The 20,806-nt window shown below is 38.1% G+C and overlaps 4 protein-coding genes across 5 annotated transcripts; 1 reads left to right on the forward strand and 3 right to left on the reverse strand.

Annotated features, from left to right (window-relative positions):
• Positions 1-293: 293 nt before the first annotated feature.
• On the reverse strand, positions 294-3,001 carry LOC103411065 (NADPH-dependent pterin aldehyde reductase). The gene is made up of 2 exons (XM_008349721.4): positions 2,789-3,001; positions 294-1,139 (listed from the first exon to the last, which is right to left on the reverse strand). The coding sequence occupies exons 1-2, from the start codon at positions 2,999-3,001 to the stop codon at positions 615-617; spliced, it is 738 nt and encodes a 245-aa protein (XP_008347943.3). The 3' UTR covers positions 294-614.
• A 305-nt stretch (positions 3,002-3,306) lies between these two features.
• Positions 3,307-10,070, forward strand: LOC103441992 (DExH-box ATP-dependent RNA helicase DExH9). The gene is made up of 13 exons (XM_008380723.4): positions 3,307-3,594; positions 3,714-3,914; positions 4,011-4,568; positions 4,986-5,090; positions 5,572-5,682; positions 6,068-6,318; positions 6,448-6,571; positions 6,754-7,036; positions 7,115-7,269; positions 7,567-7,716; positions 7,813-8,045; positions 8,186-8,450; positions 9,464-10,070. Exons 1-13 carry the CDS (start codon positions 3,307-3,309, stop codon positions 9,740-9,742), a joined length of 3,003 nt encoding a protein of 1,000 aa, XP_008378945.3. The 3' UTR covers positions 9,743-10,070.
• A 90-nt stretch (positions 10,071-10,160) lies between these two features.
• Positions 10,161-10,856, reverse strand: LOC139198174 (uncharacterized). The gene has a single exon (XM_070826444.1). The coding sequence runs from the start codon at positions 10,854-10,856 to the stop codon at positions 10,161-10,163; it is 696 nt and encodes a 231-aa protein (XP_070682545.1).
• Positions 10,857-11,723: 867 nt separating this feature from the next.
• LOC103441991 (auxin response factor 1) lies at positions 11,724-20,638 on the reverse strand. 2 transcript variants are annotated; one of them, XM_008380722.4, is made up of 15 exons: positions 20,408-20,638; positions 19,611-19,699; positions 18,561-18,676; positions 16,982-17,077; positions 16,811-16,867; positions 16,492-16,644; positions 16,251-16,335; positions 15,598-15,688; positions 15,329-15,493; positions 14,460-14,579; positions 14,309-14,384; positions 13,877-14,042; positions 13,289-13,791; positions 12,751-12,941; positions 11,724-12,344 (listed from the first exon to the last, which is right to left on the reverse strand). In XM_008380722.4, the coding sequence occupies exons 2-15, from the start codon at positions 19,654-19,656 to the stop codon at positions 12,176-12,178; spliced, it is 2,034 nt and encodes a 677-aa protein (XP_008378944.3). In that variant the 5' UTR covers positions 19,657-19,699; positions 20,408-20,638; the 3' UTR covers positions 11,724-12,175. The 2 variants fall into 2 exon arrangements, with proteins under 2 accessions (XP_008378944.3, XP_008378943.3); XM_008380721.4 differs by having other exon boundaries at positions 20,413-20,635.
• Positions 20,639-20,806: the final 168 nt, after the last annotated feature.

The raw sequence follows: 20,806 nt of genomic DNA on the forward strand, positions 1-20,806 counted from the left end.
TACGATTTCCAATTCAACAGGTTTCGAAATTGAAGAAATAAAATTCCATGTTCTGAACTTCAAAACTCTTCCTAATTCAAAAATATTGAAAATTTTTGAAATTAGATTACTTTTGAAGTTTTTGGTACACAATACATTTAGGATGATGTTATCTACCCATTTCTTTTTACCTCTCATACTTTTTTGAATTTACGGCCATCGGATCAAATAAATTGAAAATGATAAAAAAACATAAATTAACAAGGATTGTGTGGGAGTTAAAAACGAATGTGTGGATAACACTACCCTACATATAACTCAAATGAACCAATTTTTATAGATTCATACATCATTCAAAATACATCAAATAGAACAGAGTCTCAAAATAGCACAATTCCTATCCCATTTTTTTTCCTCTTCAGATTTTTTTGGATTTCGGATTCAAATCGATCATAACAAATGTGGATTGAATCCATAAGCAGAGAGATTTGAGCGAAACTGAAATAATACTGCATCATTTCAACAACAGTCAAATATAGACTCACTTTTGTTCATTCATACACTAATACTAAAACTACTCCTCCATTCCATCCTACAGGAATGTCTAGATTCATCTATGTAGCGGAGTTGTCATGTCATACGTTAAGAGAAGCACCGTTGTCAGCCGCCGTAAGATTCAAAATCATGGTAGCAGCCCTGACGGCCCACGCATCAGGTTTCGGATAATTCTTCATACTAGACTCCCCAAAGCACGACTCAAGCATGTCCGTGTGTATCACACCCGGGCTGAGCGCAAGAACCGCCATCTCACTCGGTACTTCCCTCGCCACCGATCGAGTCAACCCCTCCACCGCCCATTTCGACGCACAGTATGGTGCCACGTGCGCTGCACCCGATCGACCCCACCCGGAGGAGATGTTTACTATGATTCCGGATGGGTTCTTCCCCTCATTCCGCGACAGCATCAGTGGAATGAAGTGGCGCAGCACGTTAGCAACTCCTTTAACGTTGGTATCTATCACGTTGTCGAATTCTTCCACCGGAACCTCCCAAAGCTTCTTGTTGTCGTTGATCATGCCTGCATTGTTCACTAGAATATCTGGGATTCCCCTCTTCTCCATAACAACTCGCGCCAGATCAGCAATGCTGTTATTAGACCTCTGCCAATAATATCATTAAAAAAATCAGAACCAAATTCCCCGGATTAAAAGAAAATGCAAAGGAATTGAAATAATCTTCCATGTAAAAATTACTGTGAAACCTTCAAATGATATATTAAAATCCAACCAATAATCTCACTTGACACAAATTTTTAATATCACAAGATGAAAGCCTTATTTGCTTGCAAGAGGCCTACGAAAACAAATTAACTTCCAAACCAACTAGTCATTTTATTTATTATGCCTTGAATTCTCCCTAAGCACAAGCATATCTAAATGCCTTTACATGTCCTCAAAGTTCAACCACAACGCAATACCTTACGTAATAGAACCATAAGCATACAAATAAAATGAAGTAAAACTTTTTTAGCACTTAGAGAAACCTCCACAGATACCATGGGGGTTCAGCTTAATACTTTACAGGATAGTGTCTACCGTCCACTAACACAAATTTAGTCTCCTAATAAGCAACATCATTACTCTCAAATTTGCATATATCAATGAATCAATGCATAGACTACAAAATCACTATGCAATGGAACTTAAAGAAAGTCCATCAGAAGAAAGCAATCACGAAAGAAGCAAAAGGAAAATAAAGAAGTAATTGTCAAATAAAGAGAAAACATGTGTTCGACATGTATTTTCGTCAAAGGATTTAGCGTATCAACTAACACAAGATTATAATAATCTAGAAGCAGAATACTCAAGAGGTTAAAAACGGAGCAATAGCATTGAGGAATAAGTTGCTCATACAGATTTTTTCGTGACCCCAATTTCTAGTCTTGCTCCCATGAGTTGAGTAAGATTTCATCAATTCTTTCATTGTTTACTCTTAATTCATTTAGTTGTTCTTGTTGAGGGCATATTTTCTGTTATTTCTCAGGTGCTTGTAGCTTCAGAACTTTGAGCAGTGGTCTTGTCATGGATGATTTTTAGGCCTTGTTTGGTCTCTAGGATTGGATTGGAATGGATAACTTGTCAAATTCAAGGTATATTAAAGGTGCAGGAGAACAAATTTTCAATTTGCGGGAATAAGAAGGGGATTAGACATGAAGGAAATTTGTCCCTTTCAATCCTCCATTTTGGGATGGATAAGTTTCCTTAATAAATAATCCATCTTCTACCTCCAAGTTTGACACAATTTTTTCATTTCTTCTTAAAGAGCCTTGGCACAATGGAAAGGTTGCTCCTTTAACCGATAGGTCATGGGTTCAGTCGTGGAAACCGTCTCTTTGCAAAGCAAGGGTAAGGCTGCGTACAATAGAAGTCCCCCAGCCCATCTCCCGGACCCTCACAAAGCGGGGAGCTTGTTGGCTCGACCCTTCTTAAATATACCTTCAGCATAGTTGGTTATCCATTCTAATCCAATCCTAGAGATTAAACGATGCCTTAGTATTATCATGATTGATTTCGTGATTTTCCAGATACTTGTCTAGTATTTAGATAATAATTGTTACCATGAAACAATCTAATTTAAATATCAAATGGAAATTTCTCTAAATTAGATATAAAATGAAACAATTTTGCAAAAAGACGGAGCTACCAATTCACAATTTGCACACAACAAATCAATGCAAATTACTGATAAATAATACTGAAACCGTAATTATTTAAAGTAAAAGAATTAAAAGAATAAAATGAAAACTCACGACATCGGCGTTGAGGAAGAGGTGTTTGTCGGAGGAGAGCTCGGATTGGAGGGCGTTGAGCTTATCTTGGGAACGGGAGCAGCCGATTACGGTGTGGCCCCTCTTCGCCATCTCCACAGCCAGTGCTCGCCCCAGCCCTTTGCTCACTCCCGTTATGACTACGATCTGCGACGCTGCCTTGCCTCCTCCGCCTCCCTTGCTCGCCACGTTCATCCCTCTCTGCTCTTTCTTCTGTCTCTCGGTTTCGGCCACGAGTGGGCTCTTTCTTCTCTGTAAAATGATAAGTATGCGGAGTGGACGGGACTTGTAAGGTGGACATTAGAAAGTCACGTGAGGATCACGTTGGATGTGTGGGCCCACCAACCAAAACCTCGCCTAAAACGCACATTACATTTGCTATTAGGGACTCCAATTTCATATAGCCGCCGCCGGAGACGAAGCAGAACGGTGCAAACCCTAGCGCTTCTTCAGGAATTAGCAACAGGACGCCTCTGAAACGCAGCGTTTTGGTTCCCAACATGGAAACGGAAGCGGCATCCCTGAAGAGGAAGTCGGAGGGAGAGGCCGAGTTGGAAGAAGCTCCACAGAAACAACAAAAGAGGGACAACGGTTGGGCAAGCGTCGACGACGAAGCGGTGGCCTGCTTGCACGACGTGTCGTATCCTGAGGGCTATGTCGTTCCTCCTCCTTCTTCTTCTTCTTCAGCTGCAGCAGAAGCTTCTGAGCCTGCCAAGAAATTCCCCTTCCCTCTCGACCCTTTTCAGTCTGAGGCCATAAACTGCCTCGAAAAAGCCGAGTCCGTCATGGTATGTAAATTTGTTACTGTTTTTTTTTCAATTGAAACTTTTAGCATTGAGTTTATTTTAATTGAAAGTTTTTGACTTGTGAATTGGTGCATTTTTGAATTCAATGTCTGCTATGATAGGTGTCTGCTCATACGTCGGCTGGGAAAACTGTGGTGGCATCGTATGCGATTGCAATGTCTCTAAGAAACAAGCAGAGAGTGATATACACTTCACCAATCAAAGCACTGAGCAACCAAAAGTATAGAGAGTTCAAAGAGGAGTTTTCCGACGTTGGCTTGATGACGGGCGATGTAACTATCGACCCCAATGCTTCCTGCTTGGTATGCAAGTGCAATGCACGCCTTTTCTTTTGTGTTTGATTTTCGGGTGTTTATCCTTTTGGGTTTTTGGTGATGATACTTTTGAATTTCATTCAGGTTATGACCACAGAAATCTGGCGTAGCATGCAGTACAAAGGGTCAGAGATAACGCGTGAGGTGGCGTGGATTATCTTTGATGAGGTGCATTATATGCGTGATAGGGAGAGAGGTGTGGTGTGGGAAGAGAGCATTGTTATGGCTCCAAAGAATGCTCGGTTTGTGTTCCTCTCAGCAACTGTGCCAAATGCTAAGGAATTTGCTGATTGGCTTGCAAAGATTCACCGTCAGCCTTGTCACATTGTCTATACTGATTATAGGCCAACTCCTCTGCAGCATTATATTTTCCCTTCTGGAGGGAATGGTTTGTACTTGGTAGTAGATGAAAAAGGGAAATTTCGCGAAGACAGCTTTCAGAAAGCTCTTAATGCTCTTGCTCCTGCTGCCGATAGTGCTAAGAAGAAGGAAAATGGCAAGTGGCAGAAGGGTTTGATCATGGGCAAGGCTGCTGAGGAAAGTGACATCTTCAAGATGGTCAAAATGATAATTCAGCGTCAGTATGATCCTGTAATACTTTTTAGCTTTAGCAAAAGGGAGTGCGAATCTCTTGCAATGCAGGTACGTACCTATCTGTTTTAAAATATACTTCTTAAATGAGGTTGGCTGCTACCAAGCTCCCGCCCAATGTATTTTCTTACTACTATTGGTTAGTCTAATGTAGTGTGAACCTTTTGCACCATATTGCCTACATGGTTCAGACATTATGAGCTATGTTTTGAGTATCTGTTCAATACCCTTGTCAACCTTTTGGATGAAAGATTAAGTATAATATACATGTATTGGTTATTCATTCAGAAACGATACTACTTGGTTGGGAATCCTTGTGAACTATGTTCCAATTAAATGTGGCTGTGTCTGACTGTTGATTTGAATGTTTTGATAGAAATATTTTCGTTGTAATTTTTTAGTTCCTTTATCTTTTTGTCAGCACCAGTTTTTTAGTTCCAATTTTTTGTTTTCTTTTTGGTGTCACAGATGGCAAAATTGGATCTAAATGGGGACAATGAGAAAGCAAATGTAGAAACCATCTTCTGGAGTGCTATGGATATGCTTTCTGATGATGATAAAAAGTTACCTCAGGCAAGCTCTCGTTTCTTCCTTTCTGAGCTGGCATGTCTGTTTAAGCATTGTGTTTGGTTTGCATGAAGTAGTGTTATACTCTTTCAAGTATTACGCCAGATGTAACTTTTTTCTATGTTTAAGCGTTCACGGGTTAGACTTTGTATGTGTGTGTGTCTCTTTCTTTTCCTCCATGTATTTGTGTTATCTCGTGACTACTTTGAAGTTGAGTAAGCAAGGTGGAGGTTTGATGGTTTAGTTAAAGCATAGTGGAACTAATACTCATTTAATGGTTGGGTTCTTCCAGTTAGCGTCAAATAGGATAACAAAAAAGTTGCAATGACGTTACTTAATATTACTTGCTCAGTAGATATTCAGATAACTTGATGTTTAATTTTATCTGAAATAATGTTTCTATATTTTTTATATCTGTGCCCACTGCTGCTAAGAATTTTGCTTTATTTCATAGTGATATTCATTCCTTAGTATACTGCCTAAACAGGTTTCACATATGCTACCCCTTTTGAAGCGTGGAATTGGTGTGCATCATTCTGGCTTGCTTCCAATTCTAAAGGAAGTGATTGAGATATTATTTCAGGAAGGTCTAATCAAGGTTGGGTCTAAATTCTATTTCATCTATTTTTGTTGTATGCTTAATCTTTAACTTTGATTGGCTACTATTGCTTTGGTTGTGACATATATTTGATCCCAATCAGTGTGTCCAAATCTTGACCGGGCAATTGGCCCTTTTTTTTCATACAAAAATCTTGATTTTGTTCTGGCTAGACTACTATGACCACTTTTAGCGACCTCCAGATTGGTCTATTTCTTCTGGTGACAAACTGTTGCAGACATATTGGCCTAGAAAGCCTTTTCAATAAGTTGTATTTTCATTCATTTTCTCGCACTTCCAGCTGAATTACATACATTTTTATGTATATCTATGCTTACATTTTCTTTTAACAAAGTGGTATAAATATTGAACTGTATTTCTTTAGTGTTTATTTGCCACAGAGACCTTCAGCATAGGATTGAACATGCCTGCAAAAACTGTTGTGTTTACCAATGTCCGGAAATTTGATGGTGATAAGTTCAGATGGCTATCCAGTGGAGAATATATACAAATGAGTGGCCGTGCTGGTCGCCGTGGTATTGATAAGCGTGGAATATGTATACTTATGGTAGATGAGAAGCTGGAACCATCTACTGCTAAAATGATGCTTAAAGGAAGTGCTGATTGTTTGAACAGGTGCATCCCCTATGCTTTTACTGAACTTCTATTAAAATATATATATATATATATTGAACAGTAAGAAGATTCCCTCTTTGAGTTTTGTTAGGTTTTTCTCCTACTGACCTTTGTTCTCTTGCTTTTCAGTGCTTTTCATTTGAGCTACAACATGCTTCTGAATCAATTACGCAGCGAAGATGGTAATCCAGAAAATTTGCTTCGTAACTCGTTCTATCAATTTCAAGCTGATCGTGCCATCCCCAGTCTTGAGGTTAGTTGGCTACCATAGAGGATAGTGATTTTGTAATTGCAGTTGGACTGCCTTTTATTCGTATCTTGGTTGGGATTTGTGTTTCAGAAAGTGTCTTCACAATCTAAAGAAATCTATTAAGACATTACATATACGATCACTTCTGTTGTGTTTCTGATTTGTGAATTATGTTATTGTTGCAGAAGCAAGCAAAGGATCTTGAGAAAGAGAGGGATTCAATTATAATTGAAGAAGAAGATAGTGTAAAGAATTATTATAATCTGTTACAGCAATACAAGAGTTTGAAACAGGAACTTCGTGATATTGTGCTTTCTCCAAAGTACTGCTTACCATTTCTGAAACCTGGTAGGCTTGTCTCAATCCAATGTGCTAAAAGTGATGAAAGTTCCCCCTCTTTTTCCATTGAGGACCTCGTCACATGGGGAGTGATACTAAATTTTCAACGGGTGAAAACTGCTTCAGAAGGTGAGGATGCTGAATTGCTTAGAGTCTTTATTCTGATTTGAGTTTTCGAATTGCTAAACAATCCATTCTGTTGTCCAGATGATGCAAGTAGAAAACCCGAAGATTCAAACTACACAGTGGATGTTCTGACAAGGTGCAGGGTGAGTACAGATGAAGTTGCTAAGAAAACCATCAAAATTATCCCTCTCAAAGAGGCAGGAGAACCTGCTGTTGTCTCCATCTCCATATCTCAGGTAAATGCCCTACCAGGAGAACCATCAAAATTATGAACTGTAACCGATGTTCCTTAGGTTGTTGATGCAGTGATTCACTGATCCTTAGGTTGCTGATGCAGTGATTCACTGATCTAAGTGACCTTATTAATATTCTTTGCAAATTTCCGCTTCTATTTTGATAGGGTTTAAGTTTGTGTACAAGTCATTTTGGCAATTCTTTAAGGGATCATCTTCCATTCTGTGCTATGTAAAGTATTAATTGTTTATCACTTACCCAAAAGCTTTTTATTTTGCTAACTTATGTTTTCTGAACAGATAAATAGTATGAGTGGACTTTGTATGGTCATTCCTAAGGATCTTTTGCCACTACCAGCTCGAGAAAACACACTGAAGAGAGTTCTTGAAACTCTGTCAAGATTTGATAAAGGAAAGATTCCTCTTCTTGATCCAGAAGAAGATATGAAGGTATGCTACTGCAATTTGACTTTTTAGTTTTTATTTTATTATTTTCTTTTTAAAATTCTGTGTCACTAATTTCAAGTGCACTTTGCTGTTCTTCAGATTGAAAGTAGTTCATACAAAAAGGTGTCTCGTAGGATCGAGGCTTTAGAGAACCTGTTTGACAAGCATGAAGTTGCTAGAACTCCACTTATTGAGCAAAGGCTTAAGGTTTTTCATATGAAGCAGGATTTGGCTGCCAAGATCAAGTCAATCAAGAAAACAATGCGCTCTTCCACTGCATTAGCTTTTAAAGATGAACTGAAGGCAAGAAAACGGGTCCTTCGGAGGCTAGGGTAATGAATTCTCGTTATTTTCATCTCACTGTTTCTGGCCTTCCGTCACTTTCTATTTTAACCATAAAGTTCTTTTTTATCTTTTAGTTTTAAACTGGGAATTCCATCATTTTGATGCCTTAGAAATGATTGGAATGCAGATATGTTACAAATGATGGTGTTGTGGAGTTGAAGGGTAAAGTTGCTTGTGAAATCAGTAGTGCAGAAGAGTTGACCCTGACTGAGCTCATGTTCAATGGGGCTTTCAAGGACATAAACGTGGAAGAGATGGTGTCTCTTCTCTCATGTTTTGTGTGGCAGGAGAAGCTTAAGGAAGCTACAAAACCAAGGGAAGAGCTTGACCTGCTATTTTCACAATTACAAGATACAGCTCGGAGGGTTGCTGAGGTTCAGCTTGAGTGCAAGGTAAAAAACTTCCTTTCTGGTACAGTTGAATATTCTTTTGAAACTTCCATCAACTGTGGACAACAGAACATTATTTCTTACGTAAATGTTTCTTACTTGGAACTTGGAAGTCATAGTCAAAGGAAAGTTGAGTGCATGTTCACTTGTGTAACATAAAGAACAGCCCGAAAAAGTGGCCAACCTATTTTATGTTGGCCCTTCCTGATTGCAGTCATAAGTTAATGCTAACTACTTTACCAAACTAGTCTGGTGATGCAGTCACGCAGGACCCATAATGCTTGAACAATATTTTTTTGAAGAATATGTGACACAAGAAGCCCCTAAAGTATTTTTGCGAAGCATTTGAATAATGTTCATGTAGAAAAGTGACATCTTATACCTTGTCCAGAGCTTAAGGTTCATATCCATAGTCCCATTCTGCCATTTTGTTATCCTGAACCGTGAACCCTGACCAAATTGCTATTTTGCAGCATAAGTACCTACTATGGGAACTGGAATATCCTATCATAGTATCATACGGATAGGGGTTTAATGAACGTTTGAGTTATAATCTCATAGCCTCTGTGAGAATATTCAGTCGTCTTGCCATGATCAACTTGATCAGAATATCAGATAAAGCTTGTATATCACCAGTCTACCAGAGATTCGTCTTCTCCTTAAAGTAGAATGAGTGCAAAATTTCCAAAGACATTATATTATAATTTATATGCATGCGTATTCTGCAGTAAAATTGTGTGAGACGCTGAGATTCGTTTCTTTGTAAGGTATCATTTAACCTACCAAGAGATTATGATTCATTGACTAAGTGAAGTTGTTATTGCCTATGGACAAGAATAATACAAATATCTACGGTCATTGCTCAGTGTCCATATATTGATTGGTCCGCTGGGTATATTGGTCTAAATTGGCTGAACTGTTTGTCGAACATCTGTGTGCTTGGATTTGTTTACACTATTGTTATATAGATGATTTTTACCTGCCGTTGAAATGCTTTTGCATTATATACACTGCAGGTCGAAATTGATGTTGACAGCTTTGTGAGTTCTTTTCGGCCTGATATTATGGAGGCTGTGTATGCTTGGGCAAAAGGGTCCAAATTCTACGAGATCATGTCAGCTACACCTGTTTTTGAGGGCAGCTTGATCAGGGCAATTAGGAGATTAGAGGAAGTCCTTCAGCAACTGATTCAAGCAGCCAAGTCTATTGGAGAAACCGAGCTTGAGTCAAAATTTGAGGAGGCTGTTTCGAAGATCAAGAGGGACATTGTCTTTGCAGCTTCCCTATACTTGTAATTTTTTATGCTAGTAAGGGAATTTAGATGTCGAAGGGGGTGCAAAAGGTTCATACAGGGTACTGTCCGTTGATCTGCAAATGGATGCATTTCATTTTCCAAGCGAGAGATGAGATGGCGATTGGCGATTAAGTCCTGGAACGAGCATCATACAAAATTTTGGCCTGAAGATGTACATATTATTTCCAACATAGCATAGTCTCTCATGATCGTCATTTTGTTTATGTTATTGTACGAGGATGTGTAACGATAGTAGGAAAACTTACAAAATTGTTGCCAAGACCGAAACATTATCTGATATAAATTTATGCAGGAGCTTTTCTGCGACATGTATAATTCTAAGTTTACATACATGTATGATCAGAATCATTATTGTGTACCAGAAATTGGCAACTACTGCCTTAAAGTAAGATATTACACTACTGGATGTTTTCTTCACGAATGCGAAAACAGGGGCAGATGCAGTGAAACAAACGGATGCCCCAGTCAACAACGCAATTCAAGACCCGAGTGGCGGAGGCGGCAGCATAACATCTCTCCTTTGTTGTTGCTCTGGGCGTTTGTGTTTGTATAACTGGTACTCCATACACAGGATTTGGATCCGTATATTGCTGATAAGATGCCGTCGGAATTGGGTGGTGATACTGTGTGCTGCTGCTGCTGCCGCCGTTGAAAGCAGTTTCTTGTTGGCTTGGAACCGGATCATGATGATGGTGATAGGAAAATTCTGGAGCAGGCTGGAGTGGAGGTGCCAAGGGAGTCTCGTAGGTGTACTCGGCATCCAGCCATGGTGGTAAAGGTGGAGCCGAGGGTTGAGTTGAGAAGGAGGACGAGGAGCATGACCAGTAATAGTTGCGGGGTGGTGGTGGCGGCGGCGGTCGTTGAGGTGGCGGATGAGGACAATAGGGTTGGTGGTGAGTCTTCCTTTTCTTCTTCTTTCTTGGCCAAAACTTGAGCTTCTTAACAGCTTTGATCATGCTCTCTTTGGACTGGAAGCAGTCGAAGGCTGGTAGAAGTCGGGATTCCGGAGAAACGGGTGAGCGATGTGATGTGAGAGCAGCAGCTTGAGCAGGAGGAGTTGATAAGTTTATAAGATATTTGCTTTTGAATTGCATTGCATTGGATTCGCTTTCGGTTTGCTTTTTAATTTTCAAACCTTGTTACCGTTGTCTTTCCACTCAACACCAAACTCATCATTCATTCATGGCGCTCTGATTTTGTCGTCTAGTTGCTAGTCAGCATCGGATCTCCAACCTAAAAACCCAACATGACATCATCGACCCGGTTGGTGGATACATCTTAGACGTCACGTGGAAATACAACTTACTTGATGAGCGTAAGGGGTGCAACTTAGGTTGAGTTAACCTGAACTTTCCTAAATTCGATCCAATTTTTAACCTAATTGGACTAGCTGAAATTAGTCCAAGCTAACCCGACCTTAATCCAATCAATTTTTGTGGTTGGGTTTGGATAAACCAAAATGTTATTGGGAACTTTAACGAAAAGCTTCAGGTATTGTTCACTTTAACGAAAAACCATATTTTTACACTAAAAAACTCAATCATGATACTATTCACTTTACCCTTTATTTTATCCTTATTGTTAAAATTCAAAGTTTTCAAACCATTTTCATTAGTTTTCCTATTGTTATTTTGGTTCACATGCAATTGGTATAGCAACTATTACTACGGATGGTTTAATGGTATTCTCTTTCACTTGTAAGTGAAAGGTCTAGTGATAGGTTTTAAGTTTGGTTCTCACCAAAGGCAAATTTGAGCCACATAATTGCCAGTTCATTGTGAGGCTTAACTCACTTTTCCACTCTCTTAAAGTAGATAATATCGTTTGTTCATCAAAAAAAAAAAAAAGATGCAACTAGTATAAAAACCTTCTATTGCCACATCTTTTGATGAGAGACAAAGAAGGGTGTAAACACCGAAAACGAAAAGCTTCTTCTATACGAAAAACTCGGCGCAATTCACTTGCAAGCAAGAGATAAAGGCTATATATTTATGTACAAAAGCTCAATCCAACATGTCTCAATAAGTTCAAATGTTCAAATGTAGATGATAAATTTAAAAAAAAAAAAAAAAGAAGATGAACAGCATGTACCCTGCCGTACACAGTAGAAAACTTTGGTAGCCCAGTTGGGTCCCAAACAAGCAAGCACTACGAGCTCCTCTCGACAAAAGAACAAACAATAACCATAACACCCAAACACTGCCGCAAGCAATGATTCTTCGGATTGCATATGCATTAGAGACTACTGCCCCGCACCATTTAAGCATGCAGGGAAACTACACAATGTGTTCCAGCATGACTAGTTTGTCGCCGGCACAGCATTATCTTTTCAGACAGTCTCTTGTGACGGTCAAGTTCCATCTTCCAATTTCATCTTCTTTTTCTTCCAATTTTTCTTTATGCAGGGGGCAGATCAGTATGCAGGTCCAACTATAGATGATCGGTCTTCAGTGTTGACTGCTGCTTCAGAATCCAGCTGGCCAGCTTTGACCTCGTTCAGCGGAAGTTTTATCTTGGGCGACAACCTCTTTACTTCCTCTAATGTGTAGATAAAAATCTTCCTTACCATGCTGCAGAACTCACTGCAATATGATGCATAGAATTTACAGGACGAAAATCCAAAGGGGCAAAACATAAATGATAAAGAAATTAGAATCCATAGACCAGATTGCAGCAATTAGATTAATTTTCAAGAGCAAACTAAGAACAGTGGAGCAAACAAAGTTTAGATTCATTATCCTAATTATTTCTGGTCAATATCATAAGGGGGAAGGATACCCAAAAATTATGTAAATAAAAAGGAATCCTCAGTTATATTGTCCCGACACCATCTAATCGTTAAGTTTCTTTTAAGAAGAGTGGTCTCCTAATCCCGACTGCTACTAATTCTTAGATTCCCGATAAGATACAATTGAAGCACTTTAAAACAATTAATTTTCAAGTTTGAGACTCAAATGAGGAATTAAAGAATTGGTCAAATGAACTTACTGCCATGGATCATCCCCAACCATCATCATGTCATCTTCATCATCGGTGTAGACAACCTGCCATTTCTTTGTAGATCCACAGAGTTCACCTTCAATATCGAACATCTCTTCTAGTTTCTTAAGCAGATCCTCGTACCGCTCAAACCGTGTCAAATCTACAGCCCTTCCAACAGCAATCCCTTGCATGTGAACCTAAGACATTTAAAAAAGAAAGAAAAACTCAGTCAGATGGTCACCACCAACACCTAAGGCCCAATGACTTCTTAAAAGAAGGAATAAAGTGGCATGAACCAGTGCAAAGTCCAATTCAAAAAGTAATGTAATAATAAACACACTAAAAGGTCGTACCCAGTGCACAAGGCTCCCGCTTTACGCAGGGTCTGGGAGTAATAATAAACACACTACGGAAAAGAAATATGTGGTCATGTTTAGACATTGATATTTACAAGTTCAGACCATACAGAGCCAGAAACTGCAACAAAAGCAGTAAAAGGGCGGGAAATATTATCAGCTTGAGGGATAAAAACGACATGAACTACCTTTGTGCAGCTCCGGATTTGCCTGCTTTGAGATTCCTGTGGTGATCTCAGACATGACTTCTCAGCATCACAACTTCCTGAAGGAAGATCAGATCGATTGAGATTTGATGGTTCTGAATGTTGGTCAGATTCCGCATCAAATGATGAAACTGGTAGAGTATCCCCCAACTTTCCAGATACCGTAACCACAGGAGAAGTCTCTTCTAAATTAGAATTTTCAAGTAGCTGAATTCCGAACAGCCTACAGCCATTCCCAGTGCTTTGTCTCCTTTCCCCACAATCTTTGTTCATAACAGGTGAAAAAGGCTCGGTTACACCATCAACTCGATTAGGCCAAAACATTGAGTTCCCAGAAACGGCAGCAAGAGAATTATTCCCAGTAAAGCACAGAGAATTGGGTTTTGAAGCAGAATTATACTTGGGAGATGGATAAATGTCTCGACCACGCTGTGAGTCGCTATAGGAGAAAGCCGAAGGAGACTCAGCTTTGGATTTCCATTCACCTAGTAAACAAAGAACATACAAGAATTTAGAATAAAAAAGTCAAAACAGATTAGGAATGGCACGTCCCTATGTAAACAAACATACCCAGTGCAGAAAGGTCTGGGGATGGCGAAGGTAAAACAGGAGGCCGAGCCCGCTTATTCCTCAGTGCAGGTTGGGAGTTTTGGGGAGTAGTTGCCACCAAGGGCTCCAAATCCCATGGTGATACTCGATCTGGTCGCAATATTGATGAGGGCTCATCCCATTGGACCTGAAAAGTTAAACACCCCGACAAATAAATAAATCTTTGCTATATGGTTCATCTTCAACTGATGACACTTAAATCTTGACACACCTTAAAGAAAAAAGTTATTTGTCTTGAAAAAAAAAAAAAAGAGGAGATAATAATGCCTCTAGATGTGGTTTCCCATCACAAAACCATAGTGTGATTTAACTCCAAATGTCTATGGCCACAGTCAATATATTCTTGTAGGACTGACTCAAAACTCAATTTAGAAACATCATTGGAAAAAATACCTTTAGTGATCTCCACTCAGAATTCGCCCATCCAGGTGCCGTATTATCTCCAACTCCAACAATTGTACCACTGAACCTGTAGTGTGGTAAAAAATGGTTAGGTCAGACTGTTAATGACTTCATTCAGAAAAACCAAGCAGGGAAAACATACCTTCTTTCAGGAACTTCCTCACCCTCAAATCTCATCTTAAACCTCATCCCAACAGATAGCTTCTGACTGCGAGCTTCAATGTACTTGTTAACACTTACAAGGAACTCAGACCGACTTGTTCTGGCACAAATGGACCCAGCAAATAATATTTTGTCAGGAATCAGGATAAATTTGAGAAATAAAACAAATGACCCAGCTACCCATTAACTTATCAAGAGATGTCTCATTCCTCCAACAAGGTAAGTATATTCTAATAGAGTAACATCAAGAGATGAAATAACCCAACCAACTAGGCTGCCAACCTTTTTTAAATATACTCTTAACAGAAATGATTATGCCAGCACCAATAACAAAACTCTTCAACATATTTAGGGACAGTTTGATAACTATTTCGTTTTTTAGTTTTTAGTTTTCATTTTTTCTGTCAGATAAGAGGGCATATACAAGAGAGAATGAGAGATATAGAAGAATGGAGGAAGAAAGGAAGGAGGGACATATGCAGAAGAAATATATACAGATGGTTACACAGAATGAAAACTAAATCAAAATCTGATTAAAGATGTTTTTACTTTCAAGATTTTGTTTTCATTCATTCTTTTTGCTTTCCCTCCCTCCTTATCCATCCTTCTTATCCATCCTTTCTCCATACACTTTCCCCATATCTCAAGCACAAAAAGTGAAAACTAAAAATGAAATGGTTATCAAATAGGATTTTAGTCTAAACACCATTATTCACTCGTACAAAATCAGAGTGCAATATATAAGAAATAGTCTGAGAAATTACACATAATAAGACTAGAAGGACATTGGTAACAAATAAGATATGATAAGAACTCATTCGACTCCATATAAAGCAAAGGAGACAAGACCTTGGCTTGTAGAATACAGAAAATAGTGTCCCAGTTGCAATGGCATGAGATGCAGTCGCCAAAACTCCAAGATGCATGCTGTGACTAGAAATAACAGAAGATGGCATATTGCTTGGTTGTCTCATGAGTCTCCTTACTCCAACACGCAGCTCTCCATTTTCACCTCTGGAACATACATGTAAAATGACATATAAGCAAACAATACACCAACTTAATGTTAAGGTAACAGAGAAAAGATAATTAGTCCTCCTTATTGACTACAGACTTGCCTTAGGAATATAAATGCATCCCCAGCTACTAATTTCTTAGAACTCACAAAAACACTCCATCCAGTTGTGAGCAAGTGGCGCCTTGGTTGCCCTGGTTTGTTTTAGAAGAGGAAAAATATAGAACAATACAAAAGTGTAGGGTCTCACTATCATGCTGATAACAGCATAAAATTAAGGCAAAAAAAACAACACAACATCTTATAATGCCAGCCAGCATGACTAATATATGGATACAAATATTCCACAACACGATGCTGGATCTGAAGTCATGAGTTTCACAGAAAAGAAAAGGAGAAACTACATGGTATTGTACTATTTTGGAAGAAATGAGTACAATAAAAAGATAAAAAGATGTTGAAGTACAGCAAATAGATAAAAGAACGCTGAGCCACAAAAGAATAAGGGGAAGCCAGTCCAAAGCATAGCCAACCAGACCACCAAAATAACAAAACTTACGTAAGCACATGTAAGCTACCAACCATTCAAAATAAAAAATATTAACTAATTACTAATACAAAGTTACAAACATAAAAGTGGTTCAATGCATAATGAATGTGACATAGACAAAATGCAATTTTAGGAAGATTCCTAGCTAAAGCAGTTACAATAAGAAACACGAGTATCCAGTAAACCATTCAAAAAATATAGCCAACCTCGAAATATGTGCCGAAAATGCCATTCATTTCCATGCAAATCAGATGCAACCAATTCTTGCCATGGAGGTTGCTGGGTCATATCCTGAAAAATTTGAAATTCAGGCAATGCATAGAGAAACGAGCCAACCCCTACCAGGCCACCCCAAGGCATAGGATAGGAGAAAAAGACAAGCAAACATATGGTATAAATAAGGTAGAAACTCAAAAATATTAAAAGTTTGTTAAAAAATTAACTAACCAGTGGTGGCAGACAATCATCAGCATGCCTACGAAGGACGGAGAATCCACCATGTGTGCTGGTGTCAGAAGCAGTAAGTGTCTTGCAGAATGAATGTACCGTACACTGTGGAGTTTCTGGGAGTGGAGGATCTGGGCTTGTTACCTCACTTTGCTGATCCATGAAGAAGAATCAAATTAAGGAAAACAACACAAATGCAAAAGGGGAAGCCAAGGGCTGCAATCAATTATAAATATAGGTACAAACAGAAACTACAAAAAAAAATACTTCATCAAAATTGGTTAATTAGTCTTTTACAGGTTAGGGGAAGATAACTCACATCTGCTTCTGGTAGGAGGGTAACTTGTGCATAAACCTCATCTGTTTCAGGTTCAGCCTACATTCAGGTTAACTAAAAATCACAAAACTACAAACTAGAGCCAACTGATGCATGATAAGAGAAAAAAGAAAAAAAAAATTACTATAACAAACTTAAACAATGGTCACCCACCCGAAGCTGAACATTAACAACTTTACATAGAATTTTGGACGGAAGATTGAATGAAGGCATTTGCTGCTCCGACCCTTGATGCATTGATGCTTCAAGCTATTATAAAGAAAAATACATGTAAAGTCAGTAAGATAGACAAAGTTCATATAGAGCAAATTAGCAGTGAATTAAACTATTTTAGATCAGTTTATTTTATAATGATGAATATACAGTTGTCATATTCGGCCCAAACAGCAAAACTACACAAGACTAACAATGTATTATTCTTATAGGAAAAGGTGATTAAGAAAATCCACTAATTGACATCTATGAGAGCAAGAAAAATATTGTAAAACTGAAAAGTTCGGAAAACAAAAATGGAAGACAAAAGTAAAATAAAATTCTAAAATTATGCACTAAAACATATTATATGAAAGCCAAGCAGAATACACAATCTAAAGCGAGTTGCATGCTTGACCTAAGCTTTAAAATAAAACTTTGGACTAAAGTTCATAGTACCGATATAACATAGGTGGTGCTGGAGTACAGTTCACAAACTAAAAGACCCAAGGCCCACCAATCAAAACCTCACCTAAAATGCACAATATCTACAAACCATATAACAACCCACATCCCATGTAAAGACAATCTAAAGCATCCAACCTAAGGCAATCAAAACCTGGAGCTTACAATCACACTAATCGGCAACACCAACAGCACATTATGTAAAGACAATCTAAAGCATCCAACCTAAGGCAATCAAAACCTGGAGCTTACAATCACACTAATCAGCAACACCACAGCACATTACATGGCTATTAAGGACTCCAAGTTCATGGAAACACTTTGGTAAGTATCATCACTAGGATCACAAAGCACATCCAACACCAGATTAAGTCCACACAACATACGTTATACCGCAGCTCCAAATTTGGAGAGAAGTCAAAAAAAGAGAGGTGGGGTACTAGCGACTAGCTATTCAATATTTTAATATTAATTCAAATGGGAAAAAGCATGCGTCTTGTTCCAGTTTTCCCACTTAACTTTCCATTTGGTTCGGATCCCCCCTAATCTTTTAAAATGAGCCAATGTCCCCTCTCTGTCAACTCTGTTAGGATTTTTGTTAAATTTAAATCATGATGAACATATGAGGGGTATATATGTTAATTGATGTCACAACCAGAATATACCCCACCCCAAATTGACTGGAACATAGAACCCTCATTTTCGATTAGAACATTAAACCCGAGTTCATTATATTGCAATCCAGACTAAAATTGAGAGAATGATCTTCGCATGAACAATTAAAGCTACTGTCTTCTCTCTTCAATTCTCTTGATGTTTTAATAAAATAAAATAAATATAAAAAAAAAAACCTTAAACCTGTAGTAAAGGAGAATCATCTCTCCCTTTAGAGCTCACTATATATCTCTTCATTGTACAGGTTGTCCATTGACTACAGCTATTTGTATTAAACGGTAATTGCTTATATAATTCAAAACTGGTTTCTGACATTATTAAGTAAAACATCATTCCAAAAGATGCAGTTACCAATTCAACCCACTGGCTACCTGTAGATAAACTTAAAGCTCGGACATACCTGTTCCATATGACCCTGTGGAAAGTAATAAACTCGCTCCCCTTCACGTGGAAGGGTGACAAGGGGACCAGCACAAGCATGCCATAGTTCCTTATACAAAGCATCACCAGGTGTCCCTATAAAATCAACGAAGTTTAGCCACACAAATGAGGAGAAGGAAGATGTACTATGGACACAAAATGAAGACATCAAATAAACCCACTCAAACAAAGGCAAATACTTCTAGCCCCTTCGAAAGCACTGTAGCGATTAGAAATCTATTAATTATCAAGACGTAAGAAAATACAATTCAAAGACAAGTATTAAAAACAGGAAACAAATTTACAATAACAGAGGCATCCTATAAATGTTGTTCCTTCAATTCTTTTCTCCTTGGCTTATAAGATGATACAATGGTTTGTTGTCAGCTTATCATCCTAACTTTAAACTACATAAATGCCCTGGATGTATCCTGTTAGATAGCATATGATATGGCTATCACATTACAAGAGAAACAATTCCCTTAGTTAGTCATCACCTGTGGTAATCCTTAAACTAAAATGATCTTTTACAAAGTGAGCCAATTCTTAGGTTCTACAAAAACTCAAATACATTCCAGCACAACAATGAATTTATAACTTCTCTAGAAAAGTAAAATACATTTATGGTAAAACATTTTTAGAAAACATTTTTAGTAAAAGCATTAGTAAAATGATTACTCCCTAAATTCTAACTAGGCCATGGCCTCAATAAGATTTGTTTCCACACGAACGTATCAGTAACAAGGTATAAGCAAAATTTCTGCATATTAAACACCTGTGATCTGTCCCTTTGGGACATCCGATAAAACACCTATGATCTAGAAAATATGAAAACATATATGATAAGCACCTTTAGTTGGATTTGTATAGATGGTCTTAATGGTAATCAGTAATGTCTTCATGTTTTGGTAAAAATTAACGATCATAAGGTTCATCAATAATTCACCTTCTAATTAAGTATAGCATACTAACAGCAGCAAAACACAACTTTCAAATTAGTAAGGGGTTCCACCAAATGAGAAAATCAAACCTGTTCTGGAACTGCCTTGGGGATGATTGGAAGCTGAGAATGCCATAACAAAACTAAGAAAATATTCTCCCAACCCTGAAGCTTTTTTTCTGCGGAAACCCAAGTGTTAAACAAGTTGGTTGTATAGAAAGTAGAAACAAGCCACCCAACGCTGTCCAACTAATAGTACTACCAACTAAGACAAACCCATTAAGTAAATGCCCTTAATGATCACCCATAATCAATGCAAAACTAGCTTCAGCGCCTAATAGTTATTAAGCCTTAAAATCTACACACTTTCTATGCCAGCAGCTAGCTTTGTGTGAACAATAAAGCATTAAATGACTAACCTTTTCGGGTCCTTAACCTTTCTTAGCCCAAAAACGGCAATTTTTTTCAGTAAAGTAGAATTTGAAACGCACTTTAATGCAGAATTGAAGAAAGCAAAAGCCAGAACGGAACAAATTCCATGAAATGCACTTTTTTATGTTTGTAGATTTCGATTGTGTATGATATCGAAAATGCATTTTCATCGATTTCGCTATTTTTCGGATCCAAAAACGCAACTTCATTTAACCCCCAACTAAGTACCATCTTCAACTCTAATAAAATTTCACTATTTTTTTTCCCTTTTGAAAAAAAAACAAAACAAAACAAAAACGGAAAAAAAATTGAAGCAGTTAATCATGAGTTGGACCATTTTCCCACAAACAAAACTAAGATCCCCAAACTCTGGATCTCTCACAGATTTTGAATCCCAGCGCAAAAAGAAGTGAAGAATTGAGAGACAGATTTAGTGAGCAGTAATAAGAGTGTACCTTACCTCAGAGAAACAGATGCAGAGCTGATCAGCTGAAACGAATCCTCCTCCTGAACTGAAACAAGTAAATTAGGGTTTTGATTTGGGAGTGGGAGTGGGGGAATTTGGGATTTGGGATTTGGGATTTGGGAATTGGGATCGGAGGATGATAAGATTAAGGTCGTGTTTGGTAGAAGCCGACACCACCCTTTCGCTGCCCCTCTTTTCTCTCTCTCTCTCTCTCTCTCTCTCTCTCTTACGCCCTTTGGCTATTTTTTTATTTTATTCTTTTACATTTACTATTTAAATAGAGAATAGTTATTAACACTTTAATAATCTTATTTAACATTCTAAATTTTTTATAATTAGAAAGAAAGAAAAAAATAATGAGAAGTGTAGAATGAGATTTTTAGAAGAA

This window comes from Malus domestica, chromosome 08 (assembly GCF_042453785.1).
Source record: "Malus domestica chromosome 08, GDT2T_hap1".
NCBI lineage: Eukaryota > Viridiplantae > Streptophyta > Magnoliopsida > Rosales > Rosaceae > Malus > Malus domestica.